The 25,894-nt window shown below is 40.3% G+C and overlaps 1 protein-coding gene across 1 annotated transcript in view; it reads right to left on the bottom strand.

Annotated features, from left to right (window-relative positions):
• The window catches only part of DOCK3 (dedicator of cytokinesis 3), a 608,598-nt gene that overhangs the window by 78,730 nt on the left and 503,974 nt on the right, over positions 1-25,894 (bottom strand). Inside the window, exons 24-30 of the mRNA XM_077821606.1 lie at positions 22,813-22,983; positions 18,258-18,450; positions 15,284-15,411; positions 11,706-11,852; positions 7,716-7,814; positions 4,061-4,155; positions 358-433 (exon numbers count right to left, since the gene is read on the bottom strand). Coding sequence (XP_077677732.1) covers positions 358-433; positions 4,061-4,155; positions 7,716-7,814; positions 11,706-11,852; positions 15,284-15,411; positions 18,258-18,450; positions 22,813-22,983 — 909 coding nt within the window. The remainder of the gene's footprint in view (positions 1-357; positions 434-4,060; positions 4,156-7,715; positions 7,815-11,705; positions 11,853-15,283; positions 15,412-18,257; positions 18,451-22,812; positions 22,984-25,894) is intronic.

The raw sequence follows: 25,894 nt of genomic DNA, 5'->3' as shown, positions 1-25,894 counted from the left end.
GGCCAAAAGTGAAATGAGTTTGGCAGTTTCAAATATTCCTAGTGAACACGTTTTCATACCCTAAACCACAACATAGAGTGTGCTTTGAATTACATTAGACACTATACATTCTTGACTTTAGCCAATGCAAGCAGTCTCACTTTTCGTACCATTAGAATTCATAATGCTTCTGCTCTTCTGGGATTTTCCAGTTCAGTCAAAGCCTCAGCAGAGTTTGATGACTGTCTGTATCAGCTAGTTTATTTTCTGAGCTAATGAACACAGTGAACATAATCTATTAACATAGAGTAGCCACTGTTCCTGCATTGCTGCTGGTTTTAAAGGCTGTCATGAAATTTTCTAGATCTCAATCCTTACCTTAAAATCAAAGTCTGTTTCTGTGAAGTTCTTGTGCAGGGCAGAAGACAGGTACTGGACTGTGGTAACTATGATACTATAATTAAAAAAAAGATCGTTTTCAATCAGCAGTACAAATTACATTCAGAGAGTTTTTGAATGGCTCTGAGCACTGGTGCTTTCTGTTACATTTCAAAATGCATTTTGGCACTCTTTCTTTATGCAGTCATTTCTAGATATCACCATAAAGGTCACTGTATTTTGTTTTTTTTTAAACAAAGACTTCAAATTAAATAATGCAAGGACGAATTCACAAATATGTTTTCCTGAACTATTGTAGATATTGGAAACTGAAGAATATCTTTGTAATTGATAAGTTTATTTTGAAAAGTCCAGTACTGCAGTTAATAAATAAAAGAACAAACATAACTTATTTATTTTTGTTTCTGTGCATTTCTTTAATCAAAAATCAGGTAGGCATAATCCTCTACGGTTTTTGGACTTTGCTGTAAATTGATCTCCTCTGTACATTTTGGGTAATATTTTGTAAGCTCTGGGTTCACTGGGAAACGTAAATATGTTTGTAGGTGCTTTGAGCAGGGGGTTGAATTAGATGACCTCCTGAGGTCCCTTCCAATCCTGATATTCTATGAAATGCCTTTAATTAAATGGGAATAAATCATGTAACAACATGCAAGAATTAATGAAGTCTAATTTGCTTTGGTATAAAAAAGAAATAGGCTAAAGCTCAGCATCTCATTCATGTGATACTTTCAGCGACATTGATAAATGCACCTTATTTCAACCTGAAGAGATTTCCAGCTAAGCAGCGCCAGCAGGATGAGGTTATCTAGGTAACCAGGTCTTTTTTACTTTATATGGATTTCTCTTGTCCTGTAGTACAGCATGTAACCTGGGGGTTCACAACATCTATAGCTACTTCTTTCACTTCTCATTAGCACTGTGAACTCACAGAGCATACAACACCACTGTTATAATATAGATATTCAGGCCTGTCTGTAAAGCCCTATACTCTAAGAATTTAAGTGTATTCTTATCACTTGGCTAGTTAGAGGTATAAAAGAAAGAATCAAAATCACTGTCTGCCAGTGTAAGGTCCTTCTCTTACTGTGACAGTCTGAGGCCCTGTGCTTAGGCTAAGATCTTTGGCTAAGCAACAGAGGCAGCCATAAGCTGGGAAGCGACGGGTCACCTCCTCACATTCCAAACTAGTCACATTGAAATAAGGTGCTATTGGGCTGTTAGGAATATACTCCTGTCCTGATAGTGCCTATCGCCTCCAGAGAAAGGGAAGTGCCTAGAAAATGTAAAAGGAAACTTAGTTTGATAGCATCCTGTCTGGCAAGAACTCACTTATCAATAGCTGGGATGTGAAATCCTCACTTCTGTATTGTTTTGTCATAATAGTTCCCACTTTGCTATAGTTTGTCTGTATAATCTCTGTCTGGTTCTGTGATTGTTCCTGTCTGCTGTATAATTAATTTTGCTGCGTGTAAACTAATTGAGGTGGTGGGATATAATTGGTTACATAATCATGTTACAATATGTTAGGATTGGTTAGTTAAATTTCAGGAAAATGATTGGTTAAGGTATAGCTAAGCAGAACTTAAGTTTTACTATATAGTCTGCAGTCAATCAGGAAGTGGGTGGGTGGGAAATGGGAACAGGGAATGGGGGTGGGGAAATTGGAATCATGTTTTGCTAAAGGGGGAAATGGGAACAGGGAATGGGGGTGGGGAAATTGGAATCGTGTTTTGCTAAAGGGGGAAATGGGAACAGGGAATGGGGGTGGGGAAATTGGAATCATGTTTAGGCTAAGGGCAGGAATGGGAACAGGGACACAGGTGTAAGGCTCTGTGGTGTCAGAGCTGGGAAGGGGGACACTAAGGAAGGAAACTGGAATCATGCTTGCTGGAAGTTCACCCCAATAAACATCGAATTGTTTGCACCTTTGGACTTTGGGTATTGTTGCTCTCTGTTCATGTGAGAAGGACCAGGGAAGTAAGTGGGTGAAGGAATAAGCCCCCTAACAACCACAGCTGACCAATCAGCCTTCAGGAAGAGGTCCATGACATCATCTTGCAATGTGGACCCCTCCAGTACTTCAGTTAGTCAACTGTGATGCTACAGTTAGGTTAGCTAATAAAATGAGACACTAGTAGGTAACCCCAGCCTCTGGGTATAATCCTGGCTCTCAGCCTGCTGCTGCTACCTCCTAAAAACAACAGAAAAAGCTTGACAAGGCAAAAATTAAAAACAAAACTAAAAAATTCAAGCCCAAATGACAACTGCATAATCAAGAAATAATGATTTCAATCTGATACCTTGTCATCTGGTGTAAGGACTGTGGTCTGCCCCTCCTTTTCTAAAAAAAATTGAGTCCACCACCAGGGCCGTCTCTAGAGTTTTTGCCGCCCTAAGCAAAAAAATTGCCGTCCCAGCAATTGCCGAAACAAAAAAGAAACAAAAAAAAAAAAAACCAACCGGTGGCCGGAACGCCGCCCCTGGAATTGTGCCGCCCCAAGCACGTGCTTGCTTTGCTGGTGCCTAGAGCTGGTCCTGTCCGCCACTGATCTAAGCTGAGTTGTTCTGGTCTTTCACCCAAAGAGCATGTTTACAACCTGTAGGGATGCTGGTTCTGTCAGGAGCAGTAGCCCCAGGCAGTGCACCAGGCACAAACTGCGAGGAAACTCCTTGGTGAGTTTTGTTGCTGTTTTTTAAATTGAGACACAATGAAGAGGTGGGGAAAGGATAGCTCAGTGGTTTGAGCATTGAACTCAGAGCCTTGGGTTTAGCAGGCCAATCTCTGAGGGGGCCATTTAGGGATCTGGGGCAAAAATTGGGGATTGGTCCCACTTTGAACAGGGGGTTGGACTAGATGACCTCCTGAGGTCCCTTCCAACCCTGATATTCTATGATTAAGCCAGAGAGGTAACAATGTAGGTAAAAGGAAAATTAAGACCATAGCACTATATATCCAAGAGCTATGTATACCTCAGCAGCTCCTTCCATTTTAGTAACTTGGCTGAAATGGAAGAGCCAGTCTTTTTGGCTATCCCTCCTTGCACCTCAGACTATTGACGAAGTGCATTTATCACATGGCAAGAGGAAACCATGCCTCCCTCAGTCAGGGAAGGATTTGTGGGGTAATTGTGGATACAGACATAGATAACTGGAATTGGTGTCTAGTTCTACTCAGCACTTAAAGAGTGTTGCCTGTCTTCAAAGCAATGGACCTAAGCAAAGCAATTACCAAAACTTTACAGATGGGAAAACAGACAAAGGGGCAGATGTTCAAAGGGGTAAATAAACTCCATATGTGACTAACTTTGGGCAGATCATTTTAGCTCACTATCACTTGTGTGCATAAGTGATAGAATTTACATACAGGAAGCCTATTTGCACTTGGTTTTCATGAAAAAAGAGCGATTTATAGTATTAACTCTATAGTATGTGTGCCCACTGGTAGCATGTAAAACTTGTACATGAAAGTGATCATTCATTGACAGAAGCCCTAATTTGGCCCTGATAGCTTAAGTAACTTTGCAGAACCAGGATTAGTACTCAGGAGGAGTTCCTGCCTAGAGTCCCACCCCTCAATCCACTAAAACACACTGTTTCTCTGGGATTGAGAAGCCCTAATGTAGAGTACCCCCAGAGTTCTCAAACAAACATTCAGTGCTTTAAACATGTCCATACTCACTTGCTGGTGAGCAACCTCATCACCATCCAGTCCCGAGGAAAGACACTCATCTTCATTAGATTTCGAAACACACAGAAAATCTTCAGCAGGAACTCCTAATACACAGATAAAAGAGAATAATAAGCAGTGGCAGCTGTAGGCAAATGTACTTTCCTAGCCACAGCCAAGACAATTAAGCTAATTATGTTTCCCTTGCTTGATCCCTGTGTCACTAGGCTACATAGCTCAGGACATGGAAGCAGCATGTATGGGAATGAGACAGATACAGTTGTTTTCAGCAGGTGCACTCTCCTATATTTTAAAGCTTACAGTGCAGCACTTTATTTTACTTTATTCCATATGACATTTCAGTAGTGTCATGCAGAATTCTGGTCTGAGTTCCCAGTGTGCCTTTTGGAGGAACTGTTATTTATTTAATTTATATTAAAAGGGGTATGTTTTCATGGTTCTAGGCACCCCTGTCATAAAATAAAAAAATGAATAAAAATAAATTATTTTATAGGTTATGTAATATGGTAATATAAGATCCCATTTATGATGAAGAAGAAAGGACTTGCTAAAGGCATCCCACCCCGATGTCTGTTTCTAAAAGGACCACTTCAGAGAGAGAGAGAGAGAGAGAGAGAGTGTATGTGTCTATCATGCAAAAAAACCTAAGGGAGAAAGAAGAGTGGTCTAGCAGTCCTGAACAAAGGATTGAGGAAAAACTCCTGAGATCAAATCCTGGCTCTGCCAATGACTTACTTTTTGATTCTGAATAAATCACTTAGCAACTCACTATCTGCCTCATTTTTCATTTTTATATAACAGTAATCCTCTCTTAACCCATAAAAGGGGTATACATTATTGTTGTTACACCAGCATAATTCAATCTCTATCTCCATAGCCAATTTAATCACAGGTCTTTTTACTGAGACTATCAAGAAGGTTGCCAGCTGTGACAGTGGTATTTGTGATGTCAGGTGAGAACAACTTCAAAACTTTTCTTAAGTGAACTTTTCAGTAGAGCTGGTCAAAACTTGGAATTTCTGGTTTCTGGGAAATTTCAAAACTCCTTTCTTCTGATTCAAGTAGAAAACAAATATTTTTGAAATTTCCTAATTACCCGAAATTCCCCCCAACCCCAAAAAATACAGTTTTCGAAGACATTAATTTTTAAATTTCAATTTGGATTTCTCAGTTTTGTTTTGGAAGCTTGTTTTTTTATTCTTGAATTTCAAAACTTTGTTTCAAATTTGATTGATTTTTAAATTTTTATTATATTTAATTATTTCATGACATGTAGATGTAGTAAATATCATTAAAGGCAGCTGCTTCTTAGTACTGACTGAAACATCTTAGTAGCTTCCCTTTAAGATTTCAAAAAATATATTAAAAATAGAATATTTAAATGATTATATAATATTATGAGTCAGTAGCTACAGTGCATAATGTGCAATACTACTGACATAACATAATATAAAAATAATGTACCAATAAAAACAGGTACAAATAAAATAGAATTCAAAATGAAATTTTGAAATTTCAAAGCAAAAATTCAAATTCCAAAGCAAAATTTTGAAACCTGAAATTAAATTTTAAAACAAAGATGTACTGAAATGATATTTGTTTGTTTTGAAATTTGAGAGAATTTTTATCAAAACTGACAACTTTTTCAGAAATGTTTCAATTATGATGAAACCAGAATTTTCTGTTAAAAATTCCACAAAAATTTCCAACAAGCTCTACTCCTATGTATATTCCATGTCTACTTAAGACTCAGTATGAGAGTGCCAACTCTTATCATGTGCACTATTGAAAAAGTCATAAAAAGTTAACTTTAGATCACTACCAATTTGAGCTCCATTCAACCTAGCAACCTAGAGGTAAGAGGCTCTGTTATCCCAAAGTCTGTATCTCTGTAGCTTTTCTCAGGATACATTTTCATTGGTATATACAATAATTGGAAGTTGACAACCTCTTCCAAAAGCACTTCAGATCCTGTTCCACCTTGTTTGTTCAGTGTTTTAACAGGTTTCTACCATGGTGTCAGTTTGGTATTACTATTCACTCTATTACTGAGCTGTCACACTAGCCACAAAAACATTTTGTATATAACCCCATCATCATATTGTGAAAGGAAAGTGGCAGCATGACTGTTACTTCCATCAGATTTATGTATTGCTGCTTGAAGTTAATCTGCACTTCAGAGCCATTTACTGTGATCTGAGACATGCTGCCGTCATACTGATGCAAAGGTAACAGATAGGCTTCTCTCCTTTTGAGATGGACACCTCAAAACAGATAACGGTTGGGAAGCCACAGTGAGGGTACATAAACAGTGTACTAAGCAACTCTCTCTTCGTAATCTTCATAATAGCTATTATTTAGGTCACCACTCACAAATGGGAATTTGGGGAGCTTGTTGAAGCATACCAGGTAGAGTAGGCTGGCCACTACTCCAACAGACCAAGCTAAAATTTGCTGTTGACTTTTCTCTGCTTGGTATGCAAAAGTCAGCCTTGGAATATAATTATCTTTTGACATAAGAACAAACTTCAAACCTTTTCTTAAGTGAGCTCCTATGTATATTCCATGCCCTTCAATAGGTTGCAGAATAAACTACTTTGGATTTTCTAGTCTGTACAGACTACTAGTCTGTAGTTCAAGCTATGTTCCACAAAGTACCATAATGATATCTATCCCAGGTACTTATCTGCTCCCTATTATCATATGATCTGAACACCTTGCTATCTTTAATGTATTTATCCTCACACCACTGCCATGAGGTAGGGAAGTGCTATGGGTATGACTAACTGCAGCTGAGAGGTGTTATTCCCAGTGCGGTGGACAGATTCGTGCTAGCACACTAAAAATAGCAGTGTGGAAGTTGTGGCGCTGGCTCAGGTTAATCACTTGAGTGCAGACCCAGGAGGTTGGGCAGGCTCGGACTTGGGCAGCTATCCTGAGCCACTGCTAGTGCCACAAGAGCCACACTCCACTAACTCAGGGTGAGAGCTTATGCTCAAATACATTTGTTAGTTAGTCTCTAAGGCGCCACAAGTACCCATTTTCTTCTAACCGCACTGGGAATCACAACTCTGAGCTGCAGTGTAGACATACCAGAGAGATTCTGGGTATGTTTACAATGCAGAGAAAAACCTTCAGCACAGTCTCAGAGCCTGGGTCAACAGACTTGGGCTTGCAGGACTTGGGTTGCCGGGCTAAAAAGAGCAATTTAGATGTTCCTGCTCAGACCGGAGCCCAGGGTCTGAGACCCTTCCCCTCAGCTCCAGCCCAAGCGTGAATGTCTACACTGCTCTTTATAGCCCCACAGTCCGAGTCCCATGAGCACAAGCCAAAGGAACCAGGTTCTGAGATTCGGCACCATGGGTTTTTCTTTGCAATGTAGACATACCTTCGGTGACTTGTTCAAGGTCACACAGGAAGCCTGGGATAGAGGTAGGGACTCCCAACTCCTAGGCTAGTGTCCTAACCACTGGACCATTCTTTCTCTGATAATAAGAAACTAAGTATATAAAACAAATAGTGACTATATCTGTAGTGAATGTGGATGCTCAGTAGAGTAAGTGAAAACACCTTCTGCACTGCACTATCTGATTTCTGAGGATAATATTTAATAGCTGCTTCTAAAAACCAAGATGTTACGTCCTACCTTTAGCTCATCCTTGCTCTGGAAGTTGTCCAGTAAATGTTGAAAATGAGTGTCTGACATTTGACGAAGCAGAGACAAGAGACAGGACACATACTCTCCCTGTCAAGTAAATGAAGAATTATTCAGTCCAGACAATCAAAATATTTTTTAGATGTAAAATTCAACCTGAGGTAGGAGGTAAAAGGTGGGGTCTGAAATGGCACCAATGCATATGGAAGAAAAGCTCATGTGCAGAGATTAAAAATACTGTATGACAAATGATCTCTAGTTCCTGTTAATACATAGCAAAAAATCTCAGAGGCTCAGCTTTCATAGGACTTATTACAAATATCAGAGTTTAAATGGTCAATACTGACAGTCAAGGGGTCTCTCTCTCTCTCTCTCTCTCCTAGTATGTAGGAGAAGTGAAGCTGCTCTGAAATCAAGGTCTTACATAGTAAATAATACTTTGCCGTTATATAGTTCCTTTCACCATAGCCTCTCAAAGCGCTTTACAAAGGTGAGTAAAAATCCCCACTGTAGCAAAGTGGTCACCCGCTCCTGCCTAGAAGGGCTTAAAACGGCCCTGGGAGAGGGCTGGGGCAGCAGAAAAGCTGGGCTGATTGGGAGGCAGCCTCAGCTGTGGCCATGCCCCAAATAGACCCAGCTGATCCTATAAAAGCCAGTGAAGCCAGGCACAGAAGGACTCTTTCTCTGGCCTGTTGAGAGGGAGGGACCTGGCTGCTGGGAGTATACCAAGGTACCTGAGGTGGAGCAGGGCTGGGGGAAGGCTAGAGGAGCTGGGGAGCTCCGGCCTGGAAACCCCCCAGGCTGCAGGCCTAGTGGAAGGCCAAATAGATGCTGGGATTGCAGAGGGTAACCCAAGGGGTAGGGAGAGGCAACAGGTCCAACCTCCCCTTGCCTATGATGAGTGGTGCTTACACTGCAGTCGGCCCCAGGAAACGGGCTAGGTGATGACTGGCAGTGGCCATAGACTGAGGTGAGGTGGGGGTAGAGAGTTTGTGGTTCCCTGGGAAGGGGAGACCCAGATCTGTGTGGGGTACTGCAGGTGGCAGCACCCAGGCGTGAAAGGGGGCACTGGGGTCCAGGAGGGACTAGGGGCCCAGCGGCAAGAGGGACACCGGCTTGCAGAGGGAACTCTGGAGGCTGGAATACTAATTCCCTGGATGACCAGCAGGAGGCACCACATGGGTGAGTCCTGCCCCGCTACACCCACTTGTACACCTTTGAAGAGTACAGCGTAAAGGGGTGAGGCATTGTGTCAAAGATAACGTTGCAAGTCAGTAGCAGTCAAGAATGGTATCTGTCTCCACCTTACTAGTTCCCTGCTATGACTACCAAACATGTCTCCTTGTAGCAATTGTGTCTCTAAGCCATTGAAACAATTTATTTTTAAACTATTGCAAAGATTTTCTAAGAAGTACCTAATCTTGTGTCACATATTACAGATACTGTGCTAAATATGAATGTTCATGAAGAATGTTTCTGAAGAGATTTTATATCTGGGGGTTTCCTGGGCAAGTTCATTTTTCAGATGGACTCAGGTAGCTGCCCATGTGCTTGGGAATGTTTATAAACTTTTCTGAGCTACTCCACTTAATGTTAATACCTTGTCTTTACTAAGAAAAAGGTGTGTTCTTACAGGTACATGTATTAGCTAACAGATGTAAATAAAAGAATGTAAATTCATAGTGAAGAAAAGACAGTTGTTTTTTTTTTTCCCATAGATACTAAGATCAGAAGGGACCATTATGATCATCTAGTCTGACCTCCTGCACAACGCAGGCCACAGAATCTCACCCACCCACTCCTGCAATAAACCTCTCACCAATAGTCTGAGCTACTGAAGTCCTCAAATCATGGTTTAAAGACTTCAAGGAGCAGAGAATCCTCCAGCAAGTGACCTGTGCCCCATGCTACAGAGGAAGGCAAAAAACCTCCAGGGCCTCTTCCAATCTGTCCTGGAGAAAAATTCCTTCCCGACCCCAAATATGGCAATCAGCTAAACCCAGGGCATATGGGCAAGATTCACCAGCCAGATACTACAGAAAATTCTTTCCTGGGTAACTCAGATCCCATCCCATCACAGGCCATTGGGCCTATTTACCATGAATAGTTAAAGATCAATTAATTACCAAAATCATGTTATCCCATCATACCATCTCCTCCATAAACTTATCAAGTTTAATCTTAAAGCCAGATAGATCTTTTGCCCCCACTGCTTCCCTTGGAAGGCTATTCCGAAACTTCACTCCTCTGATGGTTAGAAACCTTTGTCTAATTTCAAATCTAAACTTCCTGGTGGCCAGTTTATATCCATTTGTTCTTGTGTCCACATTGGTACTGAGATTAAATAATTCCTCTCTCCCTCTATTATATTTATAGAGAGCAATCATATCTCCCCTCAACCTTCTTTTAGTTAGGCTAAACAAGCCAAGCTCCTTGAGTCTCCTTTCATAAGACAAGTTTTCCATTCCTCGGATCATCCAAGCAGCTCTTCTCTGTACCTGTTCCAGTTTGAATTAATCCTTCTTAAACATGGGGAAACCAGAATGGCACACAGTATTCCAGGTGAGGTCTCACCAGTGCCTTGTATAACGGTATTAACACCTCCTTATCCCGACTGGAAATACTTTTCCTGATGCATCCTAAGACCACATTAGCTTTTTTCACAGCCATATCACATTGGCGGCACATAGTCATCCTATGATCAACCAATACTCCAAGGTCGTCTTCTCCTCCTCTGTTATTTCTAATTGATGCATCCCCAGCTTATAACTAAAATTCTTGTTGTTAATCCATAAATGCATAACCTTACACTTCTCACTATTATATTTCATCCTATTACTATTACTCCAGTTTACAAGGTCATCCAGATCTTCCTGTATGATATCCCGGTCCTTCTCTAAATTAGCAATACCTTCCAGCTTTGTATCATCTGCAAACTTTATTAGCACATGTTAGCAAGTGAAGGTAAAACCTAGACTCGCCCCTACAAACTGCCTTTTCTTCATTAGGAATTTACCTCATGTTTTTATTGCATTATAGCTAACAAGAGGTTAGGAAACCTCTTTATTCCTAGTGTGGAGGCACTGACTGTACATCTACCTGCACAACCCACTCAAATTCCCAGCCAATTTGTAAGAAAATTAACACTGGATGGAAAGCGTTTTGGAAAACAGATTGACAACACAAGTGGCGCTAATATCTGCTCAGTGTTTGAATCAAGTAAAAATAGGGTTAGGATAGAATATGTAGTGCAATGAGTCCAGGAAGGGAGAAGACTGGATGGGATTTTTATCCTTTTCCCCCCCTCTTTTCGTGAAAGACAGGGAAGAATTCTCATTCCTTCTTTATCCCATGCTGCTGAATAATTTGGGCCAGCTGTACGCTTATTAGCACCCTTTGAAAAGATCAGGTTTGGTGCTATACTCATCTCTTTGCTCCCTTCCTCCCACCCAGCTCAGCAACACACTCCATTTCCTATCTGTTTCCTTCTCCAGAAGGATGCACCTGTTTCATTTGTGGGAAGTGATAAGTGTGGATCAGTTGAGCAGAATCTCTCCAGGGACTGAAGTGAATGGCACTGGCCTGCTGGTGAGGAATCATGATATTCCCAGTGTTGTTTTGGTGCCCATTTAGAGGTGGAGCTCTAAATCATCACCTAATTGGCATATGCCAAAGACTACCAAATGATAATTTGCAATCATAACTTCAAATGTAATCCAAGACAGTAACTATAGCAATGAGGAAAGCTTCCTGGGCCCCATCAGTTGCTGATGTAAACGTGAAGCAGACTGACTAGTGCACTGTGACCGATTCTTTTCAGAGTGGAAAGAATGGTTTCATGAGTGGGAAGGGAAGGAGAGAAAGCTGTGATCATTCATGCAGGAGAGATGGTAATGAGGTGTAGGTGGTTGTGAGGGAGTGGGATAAAGGGAGCTGAACGTTAGAGAAGCAGGAAATAGAACCTGATTGTTAGTTACTAACAGTGATTTCGGCTGTGCACTGCGGGCAACGCTGCCCTCTTACCGCCTCCTGAGACTGCGATTTACTCATGATAGTAAGCAGAGTCTGTAAAAGTACATCCAGGAGGCTCTCCACCATCATCTCAACCTCCTCCCCTACATCTGCCTCCTACAGTGAGCAGTAAGAAAACAGACAATTAGTAGCTGAGGACAGAAATGGCAAGCCAAATGTGCAGCTCCAATCACACCAGGAACGGCCTTCATGATGGAACTCTGATAACTTCAGAGAAGCTCAGGAAGAATTGTTACTGTCATAACCATAGGAGTAGCCTAAATTCCTCCTTACCTGTAAGGGGTTAAGAAGCTCAAGTAACCTGGTTGGCACCTGACCAAAGGAACCAATGGGGACAAAAGATGCTTTCAAATCTGCTGGGGGGAGAGGTTTTGTTTTGGGTTCTTTGTTTTTGTGGCCGTTCGCTCTTGGGACTAAGAGGGACCGGACATCAATCCATGTTCTCCAAATCTTTCTGAACAAGTCTCTCATATTTCAAACTTGTAAGTAACAGCCAGGCAAGGCGTATTAGTTTATCTTTGTTTTCTCAACTTGTGAATTTTCCCTTTGCTAGAGGGAGGTTTATCCCTGTTTTGTTGTAACTTTGAAACTAAGGCTAGAGGGGGTTCCTCTGTGCTCGTTGAATTTTCTGCTACTCTGTAAGGTTAACTACCAGCCTCAGTTTACAGAGGTGGTTTTTACCTTTTTCCTCTTTAAATAAAATCTGACTGATTTTTCCATTGTTCTAAGACCTAGGGGTTTGGGTCTGTAGTCCTTTGTAACCAATTGGTGAGGATATATGCTCAAGCCTTCCCCAGGAAAGGGGGTGTAGGCTTGGGAGAATATTTGGGGGGAATAGGACTCCAAGTGTTCCTTTCCCTGATTGATTGTTAAATCACTTGGTGGTGGCAGCGATCCCAAGGCAAGAAAGGAATCTGTGCCTTGGGGAAGCTTTAACCTGAGCTGCGGGTCCCCACATCTGTACCCCAGAGTTCAGACTGGGGAAGGAACCCTGACAGTTACCAAAAGAGATTCCTGGAGATGGAGGTTCGAAGGCAGAAAATAAACATTGCCCTACATAGCAGACACTGTCATATGGCTGCAATGTTATAATATGTGACTTCTCACCTCTTCCCTCCCTGATAGAAGGGTATTGGAACACATCAAAAGATATAAATTAGGGCTGTCGATTAATCAAAGTTAACTCATGCGATTAACTCAAAATTGTTAAAAAAATTAATCGTGATTAATTGCACTGTTAAACAATAGAATACCAATTGAAATTTATTAAATATTTTTGGATGTTTTTCTACATTTAAGTATATTGATTTCTATTACAGCACAGAATACGAAGTGTACAGTGCTCACTTTATATTTTTGATTACAAATATTTGCACTGTAAAAATGATAAACAAAAGAAATAGTATTTTTCAATTCACCTCATACAAATAGTGTAGTGCAATCTCTTTGTTGTGAAAGTGTAACTTACAAATGTAGATTTGTTACATAACTGCATTCAAACAAAACAATCTAAAACTTTAGAGCCTACAAGTCCACTCGGTCCTTCTTGTTCAGCCAATCGCTAAGACAAACAAGTTTGTTTACATTTACAGGAGATACTGCTGCCTGCTTCTTGTTTATGTCACCTGAAAGTGAGAACAGGCATTCGCATGGCACTTCTGTAGCCAGTGTTGCAAGGTATTTACATCTCAGATATACTAAACATTTGTATGCCCCTTTATGCTCTGGCAACCATTCCAGAGGACATGCTTCCATGCCGATGATGCTCATTTAAAAAAATAATGCATTAATTAAATTTGTGACTGAACTCCTTGGCGGAGAATTGTATGTCTCCTGTTCAGTTTTACCCACATTCTGCCATATATTTCATGTTATAGCCGTCTCGGATGATGACCCAGCACATGTTCGTTTTAGAACACTTTCACAGCAGATTTGACAAAACACAAAGAAGGTCCCAATGTGAGATTTCTAAAAATAGCTACAGCACTCGACCCAAGGTTTAAGAATCTGAAGTGCCATCCAAAATCTGAGAGGGACAAGGTGTGGAGCATGCTTTCAGAAGTCTTAAAAGAACAACACTCAGATGTGGAAACTACAGAACCCAAACCACCAAAAAAGAAAATCAACCTTCTGCTTGTGGCATCTGACTCAGATGATGAAAATGAACATGTATTGGTCCATTCTGCTTTGGATCATTATTGAACAGAACCCATCATTGGCATGGACGCATGTCCTCTGGAATGGTGGTTGAAGCATGAAAGGACAAAAGAACCTCTAGCACGTCTGGCACATAAATGTCTTGCGACGACAGCTACAACAGTGCCATGCGAATGCCTGTTCTCACTTTCAGGTGACATTGTAAACAAGAAGGGGGCAGCATTGTCTCCTGCAAATTGTAACCAAACTTGTTTGTCTGAGCGAGTGGTTGAAGTAGGACTGAGTGGACTTGTAGGTTCTAAAGTTATTCTTTTTTTATATTTTTGAATGTAGCTTTTTTGGACACAATTTTACATTTGTAAGTTCAACTTTCATAATAAAGAGATTGCACTACAGTACTTGTCTTAGATGAATTGAAAAATTATTTTATTTTTTACAGTGCAAATATTTGTAATAAAAAATAAAGTGAGCATTATACACTTGTATTCTGTGTTGTAATTGAAATCAATATATTTGAAAACATAGAAAACATCCAAAGATATTTAAATAAATGCTGTTCTATTGTTTAACAGTGCAATTAAGCATGATTAATTTAATCCTGCAATTAATTGAGACTATTTTTTTTTAGTTGCTTGACAGACCTAATATAAATCCATACTGAGACACCTGTGTACTCCATGGCACAGTGGGACTAACTTCTATTCCCCTAAATTCTGTGGGAATATTGCTTTATTTTATCATTTCTTTCATCCCATTCAAACTTACAGAACTACAGTGCACATTTCAAAATACTCCTTGATGTGACTTATTTTAAACACCGTAGACTTCCTCCTTTGGAGTAACCCGGGATAGTTCTCTGCCCTGTAGGAAATTGTGAACATTTTAAAAAAACAACTGAGGTGGCATTTGAGATAAGAGTATCTGGAAGATCAAAGCTGGCTGTTTAAATCAGCAGCAATTTCTGAAAATAAGTGTGATTTCATTGATAATTTTAGAGTTCTCTTAACATTCACCATAAAGTTACTGTTTCCTATAGAACTGCAAGTGACAGGACTGGGTAGGACTTTTGAGCACCACAGATAAGTGAGTTCCAGGCTAGGGTGAAGAAAATTAAACAGTGTCAATCTTGCTGGGTTTGTCTGAGGTTTTTTGTGTGTGGGTTTTTTACAGCAAGAACATGCTGTAACCAGAATGCTCTGAGTCATACACACAAAGGCAGCCGTTCACTTAAGGAATTCTCTTGCTGCTAATAAAGTTAGAGTTCTGTTATAAAAAGATTCACTGAAAAAGATATAGTTTCTATTGGATATATCTCAGATTGTGCTTCAGCAATTTTGTGTTGGAATGGAGAAGACAGGTGGGCAGATTACCAAGGAGCTGGCCTTGATAATGGAGAAGATACTACTGAGGATCCCAGAGCAGATGAGTAACTCCTTCTGCTGTCTCAGATGAAGGTGAATGTGATGAAGAACCACAGGAAGCAAGATTCGCCGGGATTCTAAAATAGGGAAACAAGACTCAGAATTATTCTAGGACAGACCAGAATTTCAGCAACCTTGATATTATCCAAAAACCTTGTATGTGGAAACCAAAGAATTAGTATTAATATAGGATGCTGATACAGTAGAATTCACTTAACTGCCTCCCGATTAAAAGACTTTCAATGCAATGCATTTTAAAGACACTAAACAATGAATTAATGAATTCATAAATGGCATGCCTGATGACTACTGTGAATGTGCTTGCAAACAGGTGTGAATTGCCATTTGCTAGAATTAATTTCCAGCTGTGTGGCCCTTTGTTCACTTCATGCTGCTTTCACAGCAGCTTAGTGAGTCAAACTCTGTATATATTTAACTCGTAGGAAATTAGCTTATCTTTGTGGGTTCATCACCTTAAGGACCTAACTGTCTTCATTGCACAAAATAGTGGAAAGGGTGCAATGTTAGAAGCAGGGACGTTTTCTGGCTTTTGGGAGGTAGGGCCACATCAGGAGTCTTGCCTGCAGTAAGTTCTGATTGGCCCAGACTCCTCAATGCTAGGATTTCCTCATTCCTTCCTCTATTATGTCTGGCCAATGGTCTTGCCTTCACCAGCTGCAGGGCCCTGCCCTTTCTTTATTCTGGGAAGCCCCTGTAGAAAGGCTGCAAAAGACTCACGAGTAGGGAGAAAATAGAAATCAGCACCAAAGGCAGCCCCACGTTTGAGTGGATAGGTGCAAGGAAAACAGGTCAGTAGCAAAAGGAACACAGGAAGGAACAGTAAGGCTTTCTGCTCATTGGAATGCAATGAGGTTAAGAAGATGTAGGGTCGGCAGGTAAAGGAGGGTTTTGGATGCCGGAATCCCTTGTTAAAGAGAGGAGGAAGAGATGAAGAAGCTAACAGAGAGGAGTCAGGTTTACTTAGCTCTTCCTTTTAGAACCCTAACGAAAATATATTAACCCATAGGGTTAAAGTATTTAAAGAAACAGAATCCATTGCCTGCCAATCAGACAATATCACTGCCCTCTTCTTTGATCTATGTCATAAAAATAAAGGGAAGGGTAAACCCCTTTGAAATCCCTCCTGGCCAGGGGAAAGCTCCTCTCACCTGTAAAGGGTTAAGAAGCTAAAGGTAACCTCGCTGGCACCTGACCAAAATGACCAATGAGGAGACAAGATACTTTCAAAAGCTGGGAGGAGAGAGAGAAACAAAGGGTCTGTGTCTGTCTGTATGCTGGTCTTTGCCAGGGATAGACCAGGAATGGAGTCTTAGAACTTCTAGTAAGTAATCTAGCTAGGTATGTGTTAGATTATGATTTCTTTAAATGGCTGAGAAAAGAATTGTGCTGAATAGAATAACTATTTCTGTCTGTGTATCTTTTTTGTAACTTAAGGTTTTGCCTAGAGGGGTTCTCTCTGTTTTTGAATCTAATTACCCTGTAAGATATCTACCATCCTGATTTTACAGGGGGGATTTCTTTATTTCTATTTACTTCTATTTTTTTATTAAAAGTCTTCTTGTAAAAAACTGAATGCTTTTTCATTGTTCTCAGATCCAAGGGTTTGGGTCTGTGGTCACCTATGCAAATTGGTGAGGCTTTTTATCCAACATTTCCCAGGAAAGGGGGGGTGCAAGTGTTGGGAGGATTGTTCATTGTTCTTAAGATCCAAGGGTCTGGGTCTGTAGTCACCTAAGCAAATTGGTGAGGCTTTTTACCAAACCTTGTCCAGGAAGTGGGGTGCAAGGTTTTGGGAAGTATTTTGGGGGGAAGGACGCGTCCAAACAGCTCTTCCCCAGTAACCAGTATTAGTTTGGTGGTGGTAGCGGCCAGTCCAAGGACAACGGGGGGAATATTTTTACCTTGGGGAAGTTTTTGACCTAAGCTGGTAAAGATAAGCTTAGGAGGTTTTTCATGCAGGTCCCCACATCTGTACCCTAGAGTTCAGAGTGTGTGGGGGGGAACCTTGACAATCTACTTCACTTGTTTCCCCCTTGCCACCCACCTTAGTAAAGTTTAATCCTCTCTTCCTCACCTTCAAGGCCCTGGCAGACTCAGCCCTGGCTTATTGGATCTCACCTTCTATTGTGTTTCCTCTCTGTCTCTTTCTTTGGACAAATATGCCATCTAAAACCTTTTTGTTTTCTTCTTCCACTCCTGTCGTCTTAACTACTTTCAAGAAGACCCTTATACATGGAATGACCTCCCCATCTCAGTGCACCAGGCTCTCACCTTTTCCTCATTCAAATGCCTCTAAAACACCCACTTCTTTTATAAGACCCATAAATGTTGAAACTAAAAATGTTCAGATTATATATTTTTAAAAAACCCTATCTAAAATGACTCTTTCCTTGGTCTCTCATTGCAGCTCCTCTTTCAGTGAGTATCTTCCAGGCTGCAAGCTTGCTGGGGCAGGGATTGTCTTGTCTTGTTCAATGCAGTTGTAATAAGAAATAATACTAGAGTTGTAGCACAGTGCATTCCTTTGAGCACTGATAATCATAATAATTGGATCACTTAATAAGAATGTTTTTAATCAGTGGATATGCTAGTTAAGTGTATTGTTCTGTACCTTAAATCTCATGTTTTCTACACTATCTGAGGTCACACTATTTATGGGGGCATACCACATATCGTACACCACATTCTTCTCTGTAGGAAAAGCTCCATATATGTAGAACAATATATACATACATACACCATAAGTACAACATAGCTAACAACTCCAAGTTTATTTGTATTCTTCACTGAATGGTTCTCCACAAAGTAGCTGCAAAAAATGCAATACAATCCTACTATCACTTTGCTAGATTTACCAGGGGCATTCAGCTGCAAGTGTTACAAATGGCTGCTACTGTCTTACCTGAGAAAGAAAACAGGCGGCTGTCCACAGTGCGTGCTATAGACTGCAGCTTAACTACATCCATTGACTGTCCGATATGAACTGTACTGGGCATGCTTCCTAGAGTTCCCCTCACAAACTCTGCAACTTCCTGCACAGTGAACATCTGCAATAGCTCATCAAAGATAGCAGGGAAGGAATTCAGTAAAGCAGCCTGAAAAAAGAAAATGAACAAGTTATGACAGTTTTGAGTTCTCTAACCACAGAATAGGGATGGCACATCATAGATATATATGTGTGAAATACAAATAAACAATGGTAAAACAGAGTTAAGGGTCTGAAAAACGCTATTACATTCAAAATGGTGGCTGATGTTCTATCTTTGTAACACCCTGCAGCTCACAAAAGCAAAGCACTTCCGGTATGTGAGCTTTTTGTTCTGAAAGCTTTGCGATATCAACATATTATAGAATAAGTTGAGCACAGAGTGATTTTAAAAAAACACAAAACAGTACTGTCTATATTATAGCCTCACGGTTTGTAAAATGGTGTTAAACAGATTCTTTTTTGGTTTTGTCAAAAAAAAACAAACACCCAAACTGGTCCAAATATTTTTTTCTTGATTTTTATCTTTTAATGAAAAAAAGTGCTTCTGAGTTAAGAACTTCTATAAAGATTTTTGCACTGAAACAACTTAATAAGGGAGAGTTACAAACCATTCTGAAAGGTTGTTCATAAATAAGATACTGAGAGACCCTTAAAAGCACCACCACGCGATACTACTGTACTTTTACAACAGTGAGGCAGAGTATTTTTGCATCAAAATAACGCATCATACCATGCAAATAATAGAGCAAAATTTATTTCTGTGATAAGGGGATATCTTTAGTACCTTGGAGTTATCCCTGAAGGTATCTCTGGACTGGAGGAAGGACCTCAACGTAACACAAACAGAACTCTTCATTTCACACTCCTGTCCTTCCTTCCTATTCACTTCTCCATGACGGTAGATAATTCCATGAGCCCTCCCAATCTCCAGGCCCACACGCCTGATGTTATCCTTAACTCCACCCATTTACCCCTCATATTCAGGATGTTTTAAAATCCTGTTTCCTCCTTTACAGTGCATCCAAAATCCCTGTGTGCGTCTTAATAACATCCCACCTGGACTATTGTAACCTCCTCTCTAGTCTTCCCCAACAGCTGCCTCACTCCTATCCAATCTATCCAAAATGTCACCACGAAACTCACTTTTTGATCACATCATCCCTTTTTATGAATCCCTTAACTGACTCTGCAGTCCCTTGCATAACAATTTCAAAATAATTGAACTCAATTTGTTAGGTTCTTTCCAGCTCTGCTCTTGCCTATGTCTCATCAGTGGCTGTCCACCACTCTCCTCTATTCTGCCAATCTTTCTTCCCTCCACATACTTTTTCTTTTCTCCCAGAAGTACTTCTGTGCCTTCTTTCATGCTGGCCCTTAGACTTGGAATGTCTTCCCTGATCCTATATACCACACAATTTCCCTCTTCAAAACACTTTTATCCACAATCCTTCCAACAAACAATGATCCTCTAGCTAATGTCCTTTACACAATAAAAATAAAAAATGCAATTATGAATAAAATAAAATCAAAAGCCTTTTAGAACTAACAATTTGTCCTGTACAGTTCATAACATTCTCTATATTCCTTCACCCCTTCCTCCATCTCTCTTGCCTGTTATCTCCCCCAGCATCTTGTCATGTGATCAATTTAGATTACATAGTGGCCTAAAGAGCTTACAAGTGCCATCACATGCAACATTATTAGTTTAATTAAACATGTATCAGTTTTTTGAAATATTTCAAGGTATCTCTTTGGAGGCTATTACAATGGCTGTGAATCTCTACATCAGTTTATCTCTGTGATAATCTGATGATTTTGTAGACTAACTTTGAGAGGTCTGAGACAGCCTTCGGGATAATGGCCTGAGATATCAGTATTATGGCCCTGGGTATTCTTGCAACAGTTTGCCTGAAGCCTGCCTATAAATCTATCTTCTGAGTGGGAGGATTTCTGTAATGATTTAGGAAACCTAGTAATAGTTCAATATTATGCTAGATAACCTGCGGGATCTCTGTGGTGGTTTATTAATTCTTAGAAGGGTATGGCTGCTTTCTGTACAAGTATCTGCAATGGTCTGGTATATTCCTCTTGTCAGATCATTGAACTGGAAAGAGGGCAGAATCAATTTCACTGTGATGGTCGGGAAAGGAGCATGGAGAGAGAGATCTCTAACATCCTGGGTGAAAGGAGAAGTGTGAAGGTTTTTTGTTTTTTTTTTTGCTAAGACCTTGAGCATTTCTGTCATGGCTTAATAGCTTTCCAGTTATCTGGGTTGCTTTTTATTCACTCAAAAGACCTAACTCTGGATCAGTGTATGAAAATATAAACAATGAAACAGGAACAGGGCTGTTCTAAATTACCATCTTCACCATTAGATTTAAGTCTTTGCTGGAACATTATTGGATCAGTATTGATATGAAATATTCAACAGACAAGCACTGGACTAGTGTTACTATCATACAATGATACATGCACTTAAAGAACCTAATCATTATAACAAAAGGCTTGAACTTGTAAATTGCCATTTGCCACAATCATCATGGTAGAAGCAGAAAGGATGAGCAAGGTCCAAGTAAGTCTTCTTTCATCATTTGTTTAAAATATCTTCTCTCCCACCATTGCTTCTCCTGACTATTAATATGTTAAGCATCCTTTATAATGAAGGATGCATAAGATCCAATCTCTCTTCTCTTTCAATATTGGATCTATAATATTTTCTTTCTCGTTGATATTGTTTTTCATGACCATGTAGTTATTAAATATATCTTGTTTACTGAAGAATGAATAAGACCCAATATCCGTTCTCTTTCATGACTGATTGGATATACTTTTTTCCTCTCATCGTTGGTTCTCCTGCACAAGTTGACTCACATAGGTATTGATGACCACTTGTACTGTATTTTCAGTGTTTGAAATCCTACATGTTCAACCCATTATCAGAATATTTCACATCATGAGAAAACCTGAAGTGTACACTGCACTCCAAGATTATATGCAGGAAAAGATGGATTTGGGTAGGGAAAGGAGAGTCACGGGGCACATCCATGATGAAAGAGTGGTGCAGGCAAGGTGATTATTACTTACAGAATTAAACGACGGCCTTGAAGTACCACCACACTTTTGTGGGGCACATGTCCCAGCTCCGCTCACCTGTCCTCCAGGCTGAGGGGCCTATGGGGCAATGAGGGTCGAGGGGGCAATACAATGGCAAGTGGGAAACAAAAAGTAAACTTTTCAAATATTAAACAGGACAGGTTTTATAAATATACAAATGCCTGAAGTGAAGACATTTCGAAAGACAGTAGTAACACAGGGCAAAAAAGAGAGAGAGAGAGAACAATCCTGTCCTCAGTTCAGTTTCCCTTATGTATTTATGATAGCCCAAATGAAAAACAAAAGAATGGTTTCCCCAGACACTATTTTCCCCCAATGTCAGTTTCCTGGTAGAAAGTTGCAGTGATTTCTGATGACCCTGGTCCATACTCTTGCTAAGTGATTAAATCAAAGGCTGCAGCAGTGGTTCTCAAACTTTGTCATAATGTGGACCACATCTCGAGAGAGAGAGAGAGTGTCTTGCTGACCACTTTTCCTCCCACTGGGATAATTAAACTTTATTGTGACAACTACAGCAATTGCTTCCATGGAAAATCCTATTAGGACAATATTAAATGTATCTGTAACTGTCTTTTATTGCATTTTAACTGAGAATGTCGAGAAGCAGCATGACATTACCAGTCAGCTCTATGCAAATCACAATTTGAGAGCCTCTGAGCTAGGGTATGTACATACAGCAAAAGATCCTACTGTTTAAAATGTTAAGTTTTAAATGTTAGTATAGTGATCTTTACAATAACACAGAGCCAGACTACGACATCCTTACTCACACTGAGGAGCGCCTTACCTTATATGAACTCCCACTGAAGTCAATGGAACTGTTTGCAAAGTAAGGCATTACCAAACATGAATAAGGATATCATAATATGATTGTAGTCAATCCACCATTGATTCCAGTAGTGATGGTTAAACTGAGGATGTGAATTTTTCTAGGGTTTGCTAGTTAATTACACATCAATCAAAACTTTTCCACTATGCGCAGCTGCTGTGATCTACTGTATTAACTTGAGCTTTACTTTCCTCTGTGACTAATAAAGGAATTAAAATGCCTCTGTGCCAATTCTGAGACATGCTTATGAATGAGACACTTAACATAAAAACAAAAAGAATATGGAATGTCTACTCTAACCACATAACATGACAATATATGTCTCCCTTCACTGTAAAACTGCCCAGCTGTTCTGCATCTGTTCACTGTCTAAACTTACTGTGGAACTATGTCACTCATTTCTGTAAAATCAACCTGTAAAAGAGGGCAAATTATGCCTCTTAACTATCGGATGAATATGTTGCTTGTGCATAAAATAGCTGCCTCTGCACTTCCAGGTGAATTCAAGTATAGAAAATAGCTAACCTGTGTGAAGATGAGAGTCTCTGAGCTCCTGCTGTCCAAGCTGAGTACAAATCTGATGGACTGGAAAAGCTCTTGGATACTGGAGCGAAATTGTTCCTCCTCCATTCCGCAAGTAGCTCTCGAGTAAAGGATCCGAGATTGGACAATGAACTTGAAAAGATATTCCAAGGCCTTAATGAGTAAGAGAGGAATGAGAGTAACAGAAAAAGAGAGAGATAAGGGAGCTTTAAAGAGAACCAGGAAGATTTTAATAACATTATTAATAATGGAATTCTTCATTCACAGAGAACAGGGAAAGAAAAACAGGTTGTGTAAATTAAAACACAGTTATATACAACCTGCTCATAGCTAATTGTTCCCTCCTCACCAACAATCTTTACTATGGAAATCTCTCACTAGGATAAAAGGTGTGTTCTTAATTCAAGTTAACTGAATTAAGGCAAAATCCTAGTGAAGATAATGCAGTAGGTAGTTTTCATGCAAGTTAGCCAGTTGAGCTAAAAACTAAAGGGGAGCCTAGTCCTTCAGTAATTTTTCTAACATACATGAGAACTACAAACTACTTTGTCTTCAACAGGTTTTACCCCGAGTTAACTAACTTGAGAATACATTTTTTTGTTCCTAGAAAAGACAGCAGTGATGCTGCGACTGCATAGGCTAGCCACTTGAGTAAATACCAGGGTCATGGGTGGACTTGGATAGCCCCTGCTGCTGCAGCTTCACTGCTATTGGTATTCAAGCTAGCCAGATCAAAGCTAGCTTAGGTATATCTACATGTGCTGCAGTCACACCACTGATTGCTGTGTAGAGATACCCAAGATGGTATAATATGCTAGGCATGTACTTGGGGTGGCTATCCCCTACTGATGTTTGTGCTGCTGAGCTAGCACAGATATGTCTCCTCAAATTGGAAATTACGCTTCCAGTTCCAAATGTTCACATACCCTTAGAGTAACAGAAGAGGGCCTACCTGGGAAAAAAACCCTGGTCTTCACTCTGGACATGATGGCCTGGCCTCTCTTTATTCCCTGCAACTGCGTGTAGAAACAGCAGTATGTGGGTGTGGAAGGAGGCAGGAGCAGGAAGTGAGGGTCTCTGGAAGGCCAGAACTTTACTACTAGCAAGGAGCAGTTTGTACAGTAGCAAACCAACTTCCCTTTTTTCCCAGCTGAATACAGTTGCAGGGAGAAATAGGGATTTTTTTTCTCTCTCCCCATATGGCAACTTCTCTTTGTCCCTATTTAGCCCAGGCAGAGGGGGAATAATCCCCTTGAAATACAGCATTTAACACTATATAGTGAGTGATAATTACTGCTGTTCCAGAGGATTACCCCAGTGAGTTTTTTACAGTAGAGTGAAACTTCACAATATGGTTTGTACAGACTAGGATAAATGGTGTATTTTAAAAATGTGTTTATTAAAATGCTTTAACTAACATTTTAAAAAACACTGATCTAAACAGGGAGACTAGCTGTATTTTATTATTCTATAATTCTACGTATCAAGTGATAGAGATGGACTCTAGGGGTGAGCTAAGTGTCAGTGTAAGAAAAAAATACTGTCATAGTGCACCCTTTATTATGCTAACCAGCCCAGCATGATCAGCAATAGTAATCACAGGGCTCTCAGCTAGCTGAGAAAATGGGTAGAACTGAGTGCCAGTATCCCATATGAAAACATAGTGCTCTCCATTCTGATCACATGGAGTACACAAGCAGCAGCAATGAAATGAATTTCAGGCCTGTGCCATTTTGCTTCAGTAGGCACCTCCCCCTTCCCTTCAGTCTTCCATTTTGGCATGGCTCAAGTAGTAGCTGAAGTGCTGTTTGATGCCATCCTCATAGTCTGAGTACCAATAGCTACATTGTCTAAGTAAGCAAAGAATAGGTTGGATCCCCACAGCTGGCACAGAGACATCATTAATGTCCCTACTGGTGAAAACTCTTCCTGCCTGTCACAAGCGGAATTCTTTAACATTCTCACATCATGCATCTTGCCTGATCAGCCAGTGTGAGTTCCAGGACTTGCTCTCTAAGATTTGCCACAGCCAGTAAGACTTATATTTGTAGAAATCTGTGAACTGATTTTAAGGACAAAGAATTGGGAAATGAGATTCATTAACAGTCCCAGCACAGCTTGAGAAGTCGCAATGTTCAAAGTCCTCCATTATCTCTGGAACAGTGGTAACCTTGATCACATGGGCCAGTTCAACTTCCTTTTAATTTACACCTCAATACAACATAACCCATTGAGGAATACCTCACACCAAAGACCTCCACCAGGTGATAATATTCTACTCTTGATCAGTTTTCAGATTGCTATTGCAACTTTTGTCCCCAGGAACATCAGCTCTCATACAGTAGTTTTGCATTGTAAGTGTAAGTCTGCTGCCAGGCCCACACACAGAAAGTCAAAATTGGACTTGGTCATCCACATGGGTCTCAGTCACTCACATTTGGTCCAGACAGCCACAACACTGTCTCATCAGCACATAACATGTGACCTGACCCAGAAACCACTTTTCTCATGATCCAGTTTGGAAATATAACAAACCTCTTCATTTGCATTTTCCTTACACTCAGAGCACTCTGTAAAGATTACAATTTCTGCCCTGCTTTGCTTCCAGGCTGTCAACTACCAAATTCCAGAAGTTGGAGGATGCAGCAATGTGAAGTGACTTGAAATTCTCCATAAAAGGGAAAGGCCACTGTGACCCAAGGAAGAGGATTATAGGATTTGTATATGATGTTCCATAATCCTCTATGAAAAGAGGTTTCAGAGTAGCAGCCGTGTTAGTCTGTATTTGCAAAAAGAAAAGGAGTACTTGTGGCACCTTAGAGACTAACAAATTTATTTGAGCATAAGCTTTCATGATGAAGTGAGCTGTAGCTCGTGAAAACTTATGCTCAAATAAATTTGTTAGTCTCTAAGATGCCACAAGTACTCCTTTTCTTTTTATGAAAAGAGCGGTTCTTAAAAAGACCCATGCTTCTGGGGGCAGGCTGCTATGGCTGCCCAGAATGCCCTCAGGGAGTTAGGCAGAGCACTAGGTGTGCATGCAAACACATGGCTGTGATGGCAG

The sequence above is a fragment of the Eretmochelys imbricata genome, chromosome 7 (genome assembly GCF_965152235.1).
Source record: "Eretmochelys imbricata isolate rEreImb1 chromosome 7, rEreImb1.hap1, whole genome shotgun sequence".
Taxonomy (NCBI): Eukaryota; Metazoa; Chordata; order Testudines; family Cheloniidae; genus Eretmochelys; species Eretmochelys imbricata.
Note: the sequence above shows the minus strand (reverse complement) of the source record. Positions and strands in the feature narration are given on the sequence as shown.